Source organism: Synchiropus splendidus, chromosome 7, assembly GCF_027744825.2.
Source record: "Synchiropus splendidus isolate RoL2022-P1 chromosome 7, RoL_Sspl_1.0, whole genome shotgun sequence".
Taxonomy (NCBI): domain Eukaryota; kingdom Metazoa; phylum Chordata; class Actinopteri; order Syngnathiformes; family Callionymidae; genus Synchiropus; species Synchiropus splendidus.
In genome coordinates this window covers 12,082,233-12,096,725 of record NC_071340.1, presented here as the reverse complement: position 1 = coordinate 12,096,725, position 14,493 = coordinate 12,082,233, and the positions used below count along the sequence as shown (strand labels likewise).

The window sequence follows — 14,493 nt, the reverse complement described above, 5'->3', positions numbered from 1 at the left end:
TCCAGGGCGTCAGGGCGCATGGGAGCGCCTCTTTGTCGTCAAGGAGACAGCTGAGTGAGTGTCTCTGTTCTAATAACCCCTGACTGGACGTGACTGTCTTGTAGTGCTACCTACTTGCACTGTGCTAGAAAATCAAACAGGGGGTCTTTGTACTGAGGTCTGGCAACCGAGAATGACTCCATAGTGAGATTTTACCTTGATCTGCTCTTGTTTTCCTTCATAAATATGTTGATGGCGTTCCAATGTCAATGAAATTTGTGACTATTTAGGAACCAAATTTCGGGGCCCATGCTCTGCTGCTAAGCTAAGTCCCATGTGATGTCTACTGATGCCACTCTCTATGCTATATATAAACGCAGGGAAATGGCAGGCATACTGTTGCTGTTGTTGCACAGTGGTTCTTTAAATCAGTAATTGCATTTGCAAATATCAGATCAAGACCACATCATGTTGAATTCCAAGTAGTGATTAGCAATAAACAGGAAATGAAATGCCCCACATTTACATACTGAATATGCATTTGCTTTCAAAAAAAAGTGTGAAGTAAAACAACTGCAGATCTGAGCTTTGAGTCTCTTCATACGGATTCCCAGTATGGAGGCCCACTGTGAGAGGAATGCTACCTGCACTTCCTTGTCCCACAAAGTACCTCGTTGGAATTGCTGCCTGCCTATGTTCACCCCTAAAGACTGGTGACTGTTTAATTTACTGGGGTCCACTTTGTTCGATGCCTCATTTGCAATGTGGCTCGTAATACATAAAAAGCAAAAGAATGCCATGGGAAAATATGCGTCAACAACAAAGAGACCATGTACAGTGTAGCTTTGTTACCAGTATTTCTGCTACACTGTGATTTTTTTAAATTTGGAAGAACAGTGTCTGCATCTATGATGGGACACGTTTACTGTAAAGGAAAATATTGATGTGAACTTCGGCTATTTCAAGTTCAGTTCTATTATACAGTATACTATGAACCGTGAAAAGAATTGTGAGATAAAACTGTTTTAATTTAATGATGGCAAATATAATAAATGTGTTTTAGAGTACATTGTTTACATCAAGTACAAAAGAAAAAATATTGCTAAAATCACACACTGAATTGTTTTGTGTAAACATTGAATAAGTGAGCAGGAAAGTAAGTTAATTTGTGTATAACCTCTAATTGTAGTAACAACTTTACAGTAATCTCGGTAGAGTACAGGTATGTCAAAACAAAGGTTATATTTATTGTTTGGCTAAATTATGATATTCAGCTGAAATGGTCTTTGAAAAATAAATACTTCGACTCTATTGTTGTGCAGAACCAGGTCTTGCATTCGTGAATTAGTGTCACTTTTCCAGTTTGTTTTAGGGGATTCAAGCAGGTGCAAAGTTTTCCTCCAATATATGCTCCATCCCTTCTCTAAATATGAAAAACTTCCTCTCTGTAGTGAAACTTCTTATTCTAATAAAAGTGACAAGTAATGGATTGTGAGTCAAATCCACGTTTTTAAAGGGAAAGAAAAAGCTACGTGAGTTTCAGAAGCTAAGCATGGGAAAAGGAAGGAAAGCGAAACAAAGTGTCCCATTTTATAATCTCTATTCCCCATCCACCTTCCCCTCTTGTGCTGAAAGAGATTGCTGACAGTGTGCATGCTTTACGGTTAAAAGCACCCACATGTAAAACCTTCCCTCCTCCCTGATGTTCGTGTGAAAACGTAACTCCTGCCTGCCATATCGCTGTGATCAAAATCCCCATCCGTCATGTTAGCAGCTTTGATTGTTCCCTGTGATCTGTTCAAAGTGAGCTTGACTTACTTTCATACAATCATTTCAGTACATGCAAACCATCGCACATATAAAGTACACACTCATAAGCTATAGAACATATATCCACTGGTTCTTGTGAGTGAATGGTACCAGCAGTTATTCATAGCCAAAGTTATGCTTGTTGTGTACAGTAATTGTGCAAATGTCTCAGAAAATATCCAGCAGAAGGCTCATCTCATAAACATTGATCCTCAGTAGTGCGTTGCAATGATAAACAAGTATGATGGACAATGCATTGTAATTACGTCTATGCAACATCAATAAAAGCCCATTACATTCAAAAGACTGACCCACTTAGCAAATAGTTAGAATACTCTTGAACAATTTTGGTAATTGAATTGTGATCACAAAACAGATTTGTTATTTCAAAGGCAGACAGAACAGTTTTCCATTAATGCAATTTGAGAATGTGCCCACTGACTTTTCTTGAATATCTTTCAATGGCTCTCTTGCTTTACTGTGCGTCTCTGTTCTGACTTGTGTGGCGGTGAGAGGAAAAAGGGAACAAAGCAGAAGTTAGAAAGGATCGTATTACTGATGATCAGGGCTGGCTGAAGTGACCTTGACAGATATGATACTGTAAATGAAGAAAACAGAAGTTCAAGTCTCTCAAAAAATTAAACACTAAAAGAGCACTTTCGTTTGTCAGCTGCACTGCTTTTGATATACTCCACTCTTACTGAAGGTAATAATTGAACAATTTTCCCCATTTATTACCATACAGTAGTTGTTTTACTTGGTGATCTCTCTCCACGTCTCACTGTAGGTTTCAAATGTCTTTTGTGGATTAAGGACAAACAAAATCTTGAAGCTGAGGCTTGGACAAAAAAGAAAACAGTGTAGAAATGTGTCTCCTGTCAGGTCAAGCTACTGGTCATGCTGCTATTAATGTGTTGGTGTTGTTCAGTTTAACTCTGATTATCATCTAACCACATTACTGAACTTTTTTCAGGGTATGTTTATCAATAAGGAGGCTGGAGTTATGACTTGATACATTACCTTTTACCTTGTGTTTTACCCTCATTTGTTGACTTTTTTGACATGAATATGAGAAACTATACAGGAGTGTGAGAGACTGCAGCTCTGGTTTCCACCTGGAGACCACTTTCTGTATACTGACTGTCAACTGTGGAGGTGGAAGTAACCTAACTTGCTAGTTGCTAAGTGAGCTGTCCATGTGCCTCTTCACAAAGGTTTGAATGAACCGGCACATGGACTGGCAACTAATCCTAGATGACAGTGAGGAGATTCATTGGATTCTATATCTAAAGAGGAGTTAGGATAGAGTTGGGTTACTTCCACCTCCACAGTTGACAGTATACAGTGAGTGGTCTCCAGGTGGAAACCATATCCAGTTGCCTTGATTCAGACTGAGTGATGAGGATGAGCCCTCTCACAAACAGAGCCTGGTATTACAACTGACACTTTCATATGGTTGGAACATGGTTGATTCACACTAACAAGGACACCCATTCTTCACTCTCACTCTAACTGCAATAAGACTAGGGGTTGTGGCACGATGAAAAATGTTGAGTCAAAGGAAGACTATGTACACAGCAGACGGTAACTGGAAGTTTGGCTATGCCTACTTAGCTTGCATATGGAATGCAGCTGTTTGAATAATGTGATATTTTTGAAAAGTCAAGAGGTAGAGCTTTAAAAATCATCCCAATGTTCTGTGGAAAATGTGTTGGTTTTATTTTTACCTTTCTGAATAACCCGACCTGTCTATAGGGTAGTGTTCCTTACCAGGGGTTCTAATCGCTTCTTTGCATATCATTGCATTGCAGGGATTTAATTAACTATTGGGATCTTATCTTATTTAAAAATCAGAAAGGTCTGGAACAGCTGTAAGAAAGGGCACCGAAATAATCATAATAATTCTTCATTCTGATCCTTTTACAGCCTTTCATCAGCTTTGCAATTGCTGTGCTGGGTATATATACGTGATGCCGGCATCCAGAATAGTACTGTAAAAATGAATTTATTAGCTTACAACTGGTGTGCTCCACTATCGTGAGGTGTTCAACTCAACTTAAAATTGGTCGTAGAAAATGGGAAACAAGAAAGAAAGAACTCTCAACTCTCGTGAGCACCCGTGAGCTTTTGGTGATCGATCGCTTCCTCCTAATGAATAAATCAACATGTTGTCGTTTATGCTCTCACAATGACAAAGAGGCTTGACGGCACAGAAGGGACTAAGGTGACCACTGCTGTGTGCGTCTTTTCTTGGCCAGCTTCACTTTGGCCCGGTGCACCATAGGAGGAGATTGTGCTGTCAGCAAGTTGTGTACATTTTAATGTGCATGCATGATTGTCTTTGTCTTTGTGGGTGTTCTTTCCAGAGAAATACTAAAGACAGAGACATTGTATCAGCCAGTGTAGGGGTTTTTGATCTTTGCCCTCCATATGTGACACTCTCTCCCTCAGGCAGGCCAGAATGACATAGGGAGGTGGGCACCTAGCTGGGCACAGATGGCATGGACAGACAGTCAGAGACGGTAGCAGCATTAAGCGTGTTAGTATATCATTTGTGTAGCAATGACATGAAGAGGTAAGGTGGTGTCAGGATTCTGGAGGAGGCTGTAGTTGTAATAAACTTTGAGTGCAGTAAACTATGTGCAAAAAGTGGTTTACTACTATAGTTATGTCTACCATATTAGCATCTGATACCATGTGAAATTATCACAGATGCAAATGTTACCCATTTGTGCTATTTTTGCAACTACCTCTACAACAGTTACCCTTCCTTTTCACCAAGACAAAGTATGTCTTGACACATATTCATATAGTGCAAGTTATTTCTCTCGAAATCCCGAACTGAACTGGCGTATATGCACCTCATCCTGTCAACCTAGTGTTTGATCCTCCTCTCATCTGCTTCTTCTCTTCTCTGTCCCTGTTCCAGACCACCTACTGTCTTGGCCGCCTCTCCTAGTACTTCGCCAAGTTTCACCTCAGTTTCTCTCATCCTTATTGCACTTATGTCAACAGCTGGCTTCATGCTGAATCTTAATCATGTAAGGTCGTTGAGCAAACATTTAAAAAGTTTCCATGAGATGGATGAAGATTAAAGGAGATTGTTGTAAGGTGAATCTCAAAAAAAGCCTTTCAGCACAATTTGACATTACTGTGGGCTTTGGTGGCAGGAAACATAGACATGTCAGGAACGGGACTTGCCTTGCCTTTATCTAAAAATATCTCATGTGCCAGGGCCAGCAGTGGGTTTAAATGTAATCTGGCTGCATTGAGTGCAATATCAGGATCACTTCAATGCAGGCAGATGTCCTCTTGTCAATTTCTATACATACCTGACTGTGCCTTTAACCTTTGCTGATGCACTATGCACTGAACTGACACATGACAGAGGTGAAATCAGACTCTTCATCTAATAGACTGTAGATGTCAAAGTGATATTGCGTTGTGTAGAATAAAACCTTACAGTGTTGAGTAATGTTTTCATCATCATTATGCCTACTATTTATAATATATTAATAATTACTAATACTCAGTTTTAACTGAGGGGATGCTTCTTTGTTTACATGTCATTAAGCTGTAACTGTGCTGTAATACTCTAGGGGACCATGTAAATCTAATCTTAATATTTCTTAAATAGCTATGGTGTAGCGAAGTAATGAATTTTGGTGTTTGCAAATTTTAACATCATGTGAAGTCTGTAACCTGTTCTGCTCAAACTTTTTACATAAATGATAAGCATCAGCGGGCATATTATCAAACCATAATAGACAAGCCATGATGAAAGCTTGATGCAGTTTCTGACTGTTCTAGATTTAATTCACTTTCAGTAGCATTATTTTTTGTCATACCTTGTTGAAATTTGGTTTGGTCATAACTGGGTATCGATTCACAATTCCCAAATCAATGTTATTATCAAGGGCCTCATTTGATTTGAATTGTGATTTGATTCATGTTCAATTCGTTCAGATATTTAAGTCAGAGAATATATATATTTTTCATGAACATGTAATAGATTCTCTGAGAACGGTGCTGTTAATATAACCCACTCATTGGCGCATTATACATACTAATGTTTACATTGCTATTCAAAATACAGGCCATCCTACACTAGAAAAGACACATTAAATATATATTTTTTTTTTTCAAGAAGCATCAATCTTATGTTTGATGTCTTAGTGAACTTTTTCACTAGTAATTATAATTTTCTGTATACCTTGGTCTCGAAGGACCTTTCAAATTTCCTTCCTATTTAGTTTTTCCTACAGATGCACACAAACGCTCACCAATATGCTTCTTCTAGTCTGCTTCTGTGTTCCTCCATTACCCCATTTTGTTCATGTTTTTGTATTCATCTGTCTGTGTTTTGTCTGATCCATATCAACTTGCCATCTCACCATCGTGTCTCTCTCCATCCATTTCTCTCAAACCAGGAAGCAGCATGGTATGACGAACGGAGTTGAACAGGTACGGGTGTCTGGGCTGTTTCTTGTGGCCGACCTGGGTCTTAAGTTGTGGCTGTCACTGAATATCATTTCTGCCAGTGGACCTGTTTATCATATTCCATTACTATCCTTGGACTACTGTCTCAGAAATTATACACAAATTCAAAGGTTGAGGTCTGTTCGTTGACATTCCATTATTTCCTCTAATAGATTGATCAGGTTTGGCAGGAGGTTGACTGCAATAATGGTCACTTCGCCCTCTCGGCTTTGATAAGCTTACAACTGGCCCAGGTTTGCATGAACCATCTGCAATCTGTCCATCACTCATCTAACTGTCCATCGCTCAGCCTGTTTCTCTCTTCAATCAAGACCGCTGAGCATTTCATTTCCTCCTCTTATGGCAAACGTGACCTCTTGGGTGTACTCCAGAGCAATGTGATTCTTGGTAGACGTCTGTCTCTTCCTCTGTTTTGCCACAGTTCCTCCCTTTCTTCCCCCTTGATCTTAACTGCTCTGTTATTTGGCAAATGTTTGGACCTTTGAAAGAATAACCTGACAATCATTACCTTGGATTGTGATTAAAACTGCACTTTATACTTTGCTTACAAATCATTCATTTCCTGTATAGGATGTATTACCTAGCAAATGTCCATTTTTTTTTAATTGAAAATAAAAATGGGGTTGGTTCCGAAACCAAAGAGCATCATCAGATGACACTCATGATCAACCGACTGTTGCTGCTTCTTCACTCATTGTCAGGCACGATGATTTGATGATGGTTGATGATCGATGCTCACGGTTTTGTCAAATACCAGTTATTTCACCCCCTAGTTTTGGTTGCGCTTAAGCGTTTGATTCCTGGAAGTCTTTCCACTTGACTTTGCACTGATTAGCATTCCTCAGCTGTTTGCCAAATGTAATTCCGCCTGAATTTTGAGTGATAGAAGTTCATTTGCATGACTCTGATTTAGCTGCACTATTGGCAGAGTCTGGTGTCATATCTCATCTTGAGTCAAATTTGTCACACTCAACAACTAAATCTGCCGATGAGCAGCACCAGCGCAACATGCCAAGTGACTGTGTATCCCACTGGTGTGACCTTTTTTCATAATCAAAAGCATTATATCTTACAGTTACACAACACTCTCTGACATCACTGCTTCCATTAAGCTGTGACTCAGCTGTTTTATCCGCTTGTTTATTACTGTTTAGGTAGACCAACCTGTGTTTGGTAATGAATGTCAGACTGTCTGAAGAGCTCCTGTGATAAAGGTCATTCTGTGAGGAAAAAATTCTCAACGTCAATTCACTTAATAGTTGCCAGGATTCGTTATATTACTCTGGGCTCCCGTGGATTTGAAGACATTTTCTACCATGTCACCGGCTGAATAAGGCCGCGTTTGACCTATAGGCAGTCGGATGTCCTTTCTGTAGATTACCGTATACGGCAGTAAATTGTGTTTTAATTGGCCAGTAAAGAGGCTGAACAATGGTCCTCCGACAAGCTAATCAAAAGAAGCCATGGGAATTGTTCGTGTAATTAGTTTGGAGCTGTATGATGAACATGCCGCCTTTTCCACATTTATTTTTCCATGACAAAAGAAACATTCCTACTCTCCAACATTTAATGAATGCCATGACAAGGTTTGCATGAATGGGATATTGTGTTGGGATATTAGCTTGGACTAAACATTACACTGAAGGGCTCTAGAAGCTTTAGGCTCTCTGGATATCGAATGTATGACCAAATCACTATGGAATTTATGTGAGATTTCCTGTTATGTAAGAAAATATACCATTATGAGTATTACTACTACAACTGAGAATCCTGTTGCAGGAAATGATTTCAATGTTGTAGGTTTCTGTGGATTTTAGCTGGGCACTTGGCACCCACATGTTCAAACCCAGGTTGTCTGGTAGAGAAGGGGTTGCAGTGATCCACAAGAAACCATTCACCACCTCAGATCTATTATTAGCCCCAAAGTGCCAATGCTGGTCAAATCCCTGCTGTTATTATATGAATGAGTGTACTGAACTCTCATCACTTTTTACTCTGAAGTTTGAGTAATTCCTTAGTCAAGGTGACTTAAACATCCTCTCACACACACAATGTTACGTGTTTGATCTTGGTATTCACTCTGGTATTAGTCTGACTAATATCATAGTCAGACTCTCCTCGTGTCGGACCACAAAACGATATTTTACAAATATGGCATTGATGCCCATTGATAGAAATCAAATACGCAGTGGCTGAGGTCCACTCTTTTAATGCATGAAATTCTACTTTCAGCTGTTTCATTTACTTTGCGTAGCAATCTCGACACAGAAGAATTCATCTTCCCTTTCAATGGCGCCTGTCTAGTTGCACTAAAGGCATTTGTACCCTGCTGGAGGTAACACGCCAACCTTGGATAAATGATCAGACAAACTTGCTGAAGCGAGACTGTGCCAAAATTGGAAGAAAATGGAAAAAGAAACCCTTTGGACTTGGAGGTATTTCAGCAGCTCTGGAAGGAATCTTTGAACTACCATTAAGAAACTAGAGAACTTTACATCTCTATCTTGATCTTGGCTTACAGATCCAACCCTGCACTACTTTTTACTGGTAGACCAGTCCTGCCTCTCCACTTTTCATGGACAAGGAAAAATGTGAACAATTTGTCAACAAGGTCATCAGGACTAGAGGACAAATCAGCACACCTTTTTTACTTTATATTTTGCTGCATAATCTATCTGACACAATCTGCCATATGACGCCAACCATGAGCAGCCTCAATGTCCTAAATTGTAGAGTTTTGTTTTTTTTTGGACATGTATTTTATCAACGATTCTGAAACACTCTGTGATGCCATCATTTTTAAAGCATGCAACAATCCTGCCTCTCTGAAAGATGACTAATCTTGACCCTCATGATCTTAATAAGCTTAAATCAATATCTGGCTTCAATGCCAGTATGCTTATCGGTCAGTGAATAACGCAGAAACAGCCTTTCGAAAGGGTAAGCACCTCCACCTTTACAACCGTTTTAATAGACTTGCATTTACATGATGTCGTCCTGCTGACATTACATTCAGCCACATTTACGGCTCCTTGCATATGTTTCTGTGTAGACACTCAGTTCTTTCCATGTTCTTCTTATGGATGAACAGCGGGAATCTGGTGTTCCGGTTATTTCCTGGAGTTATAAGATGAAGGGAACACATAATTTGCTTGATAGCTCAATATTGACCTGATCATTTGAAATGGAGCACGTGGTTTGGTAACGGAAAAGCTGCGATCTGATAAACTCTTGCCTCTGGAACAATTACATAATAATAACTTATTTCAGACGTTATTTTTTCCCCTTGGCTATAAAAATATTTGAAAGCAGAATTCAGGTTGAACAAAAGTCTTTATCTCTATGACTTTGCTTTTGCAAGATATGTCGGTGCATGCAAAGAGAACAGCTGGCACGTCTCAGTGTGTGTTGATCTCAAGGTCCAAGGACACGACTTCTCTTTGAGTTGGTCAGTAGTCTCCTTGAAACTCGCCACCTTCCTTGATATGCTTAACGCTCTCCGGGGTGTGGTGTGATGCTGTCACATTTTTTCCCCTTATAGGTCAGAAGAATATTTTCCAATTTATTAAATGTTACATTTTAATGTGACATTGTTTTATTTTTTATGCACACACTTTAATGCCAAGGCATTAAAATGTGTTGACTGCTGCGGTGTGTGGATGGAAAGAAGAACTGTAGTACGGACCAGGATGTCCCTAACAGGTACATGTAAACAAGTGGCATTTCGACTTGTCTTTTTGCGTGATTTCATTCTCACTTTCGGTGAAGTGATGCAAGGTACATCTTGCTCAATATCACTATGTGAGAGGGGTCTGGAGGGCAAAGCGTGGGGTGGGAAGAGCAGTGGAGGCAATGGAAAGACGGAAACAGTGTGAGGAACATGTGCTTAACAGCTCGGAAGGAACCACTATATAAAGATTGATGTCACAGAAAGGAGGCCTTCTCTCACACACATTCATTGTAATTTCATCTGCACATGTTTGTCATAAACTGCTATTAAAATTAAATATATGCTGCATTGAACCAATGAGATACAGTGGTCCATTTATCATAATTATGTAGCCTGCAGTGTTATTGAAAACATACTACCACTATGCGACTGTACTTCTTTTTTTAGCAGTGAAATAATGGTGTTTCATGTGCTACATGAATAAAAAAAAATATTTTTTTGCTTTTTTTATTTGAACCAATTATTACGTAAACCTCAGGAAGTCCCCCTATACATGATACAATGTACCGTATAGACGTACTGTATGTTAATTGTTATTATGTTCATGTCTGAATAAGGCAAGTAGAGATTTACTTTCAAGCTTCACATCGATCATCGCACACTATTCATTCTCAAATGTGAGATTTGACAACTTGCCCTAACATCTCCTGAAAACCTCCCCATGGGGTGTTCTGGTCAAGTACAACTTGGAGGAGGCTCCAGGGCAGACCCAGGCTATACTGGAGTGATCACACTTCACAGGGGGTGTGGGAACACCTCTGTATTCCCCAGGAAGAGTTTTGGGAGGTCTACTCCAGAGTGTGAAGCCTTGGCCCTCTGAACCAAACTGTGCAACGGAAGATGGAAGAATGTATTTAAAATGGATCAAAATAATATTCAAGATAAGAAGGGTTGGATTATTATTGACAATGTTGTAAAAAGAAATGGAACCCTTGTCCAGAAAACAAAAAATGATGATTGAAAATTATAGCTAAAAACCATAATACATCCATTATGATATTCATCTATTGTTTCTGAATGTGTAATACCAGCAGTATAGCATTTAAGCTCATGTTTGTCACAATGATAATAAGGGTTTATTTGCCCCCTGAACATTTTAGCAACAGCACTAATATCCTAGTTGATATATTGGAAAAGTGTTTTCATTCTTCTACAGATATGTCGTGAAGTTGTATTCAGCTATTGCGTGTGCAGAAGCAGTCAGAAAGTTGAACGCATGAAATGAACGGAGTGATGCATGTGTGCAGAGTGGAGGTCAGACCTGACAAATGCAACAACTGGTGGTCAAACCAGGTCAAGATGTGATTGCAAAGTCCCGCAGAGAAACAGGTTATAACTGACAGCCATAATTAGCCTAATTAGAGTAACAAAACCCATCAAGGCTGAGGTTAATGACCCGGGCAGCATACCAAGGGTGATGACAGGATAAAGAGGGATCAGGAATGAGAGCAGACTTCACCGTCAAGGGTTAGAAATGAGTGAGTTGGAGCGTTTGCAAAAGCAGGTTAGGACAGGATTGTGCAATAAACAGGTGTTCAGAGAGTCATGCAGAGATTGCAGAGTTTGAAATATTAACATCTATATCATTGTTGTCTACGTGGCATATTTCTTACGCTTAAATTTAGGTTGAACAAGTTCTAGAATTTACTGGTGCGTCTTTTGTGATAGGACAATGATATCACCGCAGGGCAATGGGGGCATTAAGATTTTTTTATATTGACCGCTACAATGTGCAAACTGAGTAGGCCTGTGTCCAAATGTTGGATTTTAATAATACGTCTAACTCTGCGACAACTTGTTTCTATGACGCATTTAACATTAGCTCAGTGACCTTGTAGATTTGCGACCCTGATCAGGGATCCATGTGGTGGTCTGCTTGCCATTAAAGCTATACAACTACTCAGTCACCATTTTCTGTATTAACTCCAAGAGCAAGTTCATGAAGTAGGCATCTGAGCAAAAGCCCTCGTGAGAAGAGAAGAAGAGATGCAGGGTTCTGGAATGACTGTGATAAAAACCTGTATATTTTCATGGGTGTTTTGGTTTGTCAGTCTGCCACTCTGTGCAAGTCGCCTCACGAACTCCGATCAGAAAACTGTTGTTCTGAAGCCTGTGCAACCATTGACATAAATATGACTGTGGTGTTTTCTCTCTCTGTTTCTTAGCAACAGCACAGCAGCTCTAAGCATTGATCAGGTATCAAGTATCTAAATGAGCTTAATACTTAATTACTTCAGGATCTGTGTGCATACAGTACGATAGTGTTGTTTAGATTTTTTTGTGTAAAGGGTTCCTGAAACACTCGGGTACAGTAATACACATGCACTTGTTATTGGTTAACAATTTGCTGGTCCAATTTTAAACTACATAAGCAACCAATAATGTGAGCGCAATGATGGAACGTCAATGTTGCTGGGAATAGTTTTAGCTTCACTTTGGGTCGATCATTCAGCAGTTCAGATGAGCAAGTCACATGCAGAGCAATTTGAGATATTGCCACATAAAAAAAAAATCCATTGGCCGATAGTTTATAGATATGCTGGTTTGAATTTTGATGGTGTTCTGCCTGCTCATAGGGATTTACAAACTTTACATACAGACGGCAAGGTTTTTTTTTTTTTTTTTTTAAATAAATTATTCTACTTTGATGTCACTATTTCAAAAGGCTGTAGCTTGTAAATGATGAGCGATAAAGGCACAGTGTAAAAGAGAAAAATTGTCACCAAAAGTCTGGGATGGAAGTAATTTCATTTTCATTTCTAATTTGTGTATTATGATGTCACCTGGAGGCGGCCATAACCTCTTACATAACTTTTACAGATGTTTAAAGGATGCACTGGATACTTTCTTCCTCATCGCTGAAGCAACAACAACGATGATGATGGTGATGAAGGCTGCGGATCATCACCGTCCTTTACGGCAGGACTGTGAACACGGCCCTTCAGGCTTCACTACTATTCGCGGCATATACTCTCCCACACATTCCCCCTGCGTCTTCTGCTATTTCCCTGTTTTTTTACCCACATTCCAGCTACACAGTAATGCGTCACCTCTGGTATGCATTGCCTGTGGACTCATGGTGAACGGATGCGTTGTCATTACGCGCAGAAGCAGCGTCACTCTCTGTCACACTGTACAAGTGAAAATCTTCATCAGAGTTGAATATTCCTCTCCAAATCTGAGACAGTCAAATTTGCTGTCTTGCTCTCTGTCTACTAAGTACTTACTTAGTGTTACACGAAGTGTAATACCTAGTATTGCTCAGTATTACTCATTACAGCCTCCCTCAATGAATTGACCGGGGTACCGTTTTTACAGTGTATAATCTCCGAAACCAGAAACCCGGCCACAAAGGTTGCCCAGATTGGAGTGGCAGGTGTCTGCCGTCTGCTACCGTAAAGTTATAACTACATCAGGCACCATATTTGCAGCTGGACATTCAAGTCACACACAAAATAGAATCAAATCACCAAAATAAGTCAACTACGATGACAGACTGTGTTCTATCTGAAAGTCATTCCATTTATTTTATCACTTTTACTTTACTTACTTTATGTCTGATCATAGTTTTCCTGTTCTCCAAACACAAAGATGCTTTTTTCCTGGGTGCATGATTTTTGCTCATATCACGACAGAGGTTGGCCGTTCTATAGCAAAGGCATTGAATGTTTGATTTCTATGACAAATAAAAAGATCAGTTGGCTTAGGAGGAGGGAGAGGAGAGGAGGTTATCTTGTTCGTTTGATTTGAGGTGTGTTGAGTCAGTAAGTGAAAGCTATTAGAAATTAAGCGCCTTTGTTTTACTCTTCTCAGTTCTAAGGCAGATAATAAAAAACGTTAAAATTGATTTTGCCATGAATCATCCTTCTAGTGTCCCCATCACTAGTAAAACATGTGTATGAACTGTTCTTTTGTCCTTTTTTAAACTCTCCACAGTTTGGTAAAACAGAGCTGCAGCAAAACTTAACGCACTTCACTGTGCTCTTGAGAGTGATGGAGCATTGTGTTATGCCTGGTACTCATCTCCCTACAAAGTTGCCCAAACAAATATCACTGCATTGCCCTTGACTCCCAAAATTAACTGCAGTCACAGTTTTGCTCAAAACAAGGTGAAGGTCTGTTCCATGCCTTTGGATGCAAGCGGCTGTCCATGCGGCATGCAATACACAGCTCTTCCCTTCGGATAAACATCCGCCATTCACACGATAACCCTGCTCTTCATGCACGTCATGATTGTTGTGTTGTTAGTGAACGCCAGTCTAGAGGGCACCGTCATTATTCCCTGACAAATGCATCCATGAAGCAAACTCTTTGTCTGAGTCAAACTAAATGTGCCAAATAAATTTCTCAACTAGCCTGCTGATTAAAGTCTGAAGATGATTCAGAGGAATCAGCAGCTGAGGCGCAGGAACAAGCTGGAGACAAAGCGTTCACCAGTGCCTGCTTGTCTTGGTCAATTTGATTGTTTATTGGAG

At 39.8% G+C, this 14,493-nt stretch overlaps 1 protein-coding gene across 4 annotated transcripts in view; it reads left to right on the top strand.

Annotated features, from left to right (window-relative positions):
• Nucleotides 1–14,493, top strand: part of ccser1 (coiled-coil serine-rich protein 1) — a 98,071-nt gene that overhangs the window by 56,059 nt on the left and 27,519 nt on the right. Inside the window, exons 11-12 of one of the 4 annotated variants that reach the window (XM_053869517.1) lie at nt 6–54; nt 6,219–6,252. The exons of 1 other annotated variant lie outside the window; for it this stretch is intronic. In XM_053869517.1, the coding sequence (XP_053725492.1) occupies nt 6–54; nt 6,219–6,235 (66 nt within the window). In that variant the 3' untranslated portion in view covers nt 6,236–6,252. The remainder of the gene's footprint in view (nt 1–5; nt 55–6,218; nt 6,253–14,493) is intronic. 2 more of the 4 variants (XM_053869516.1, XM_053869519.1) reach the window with 2 other exon arrangements.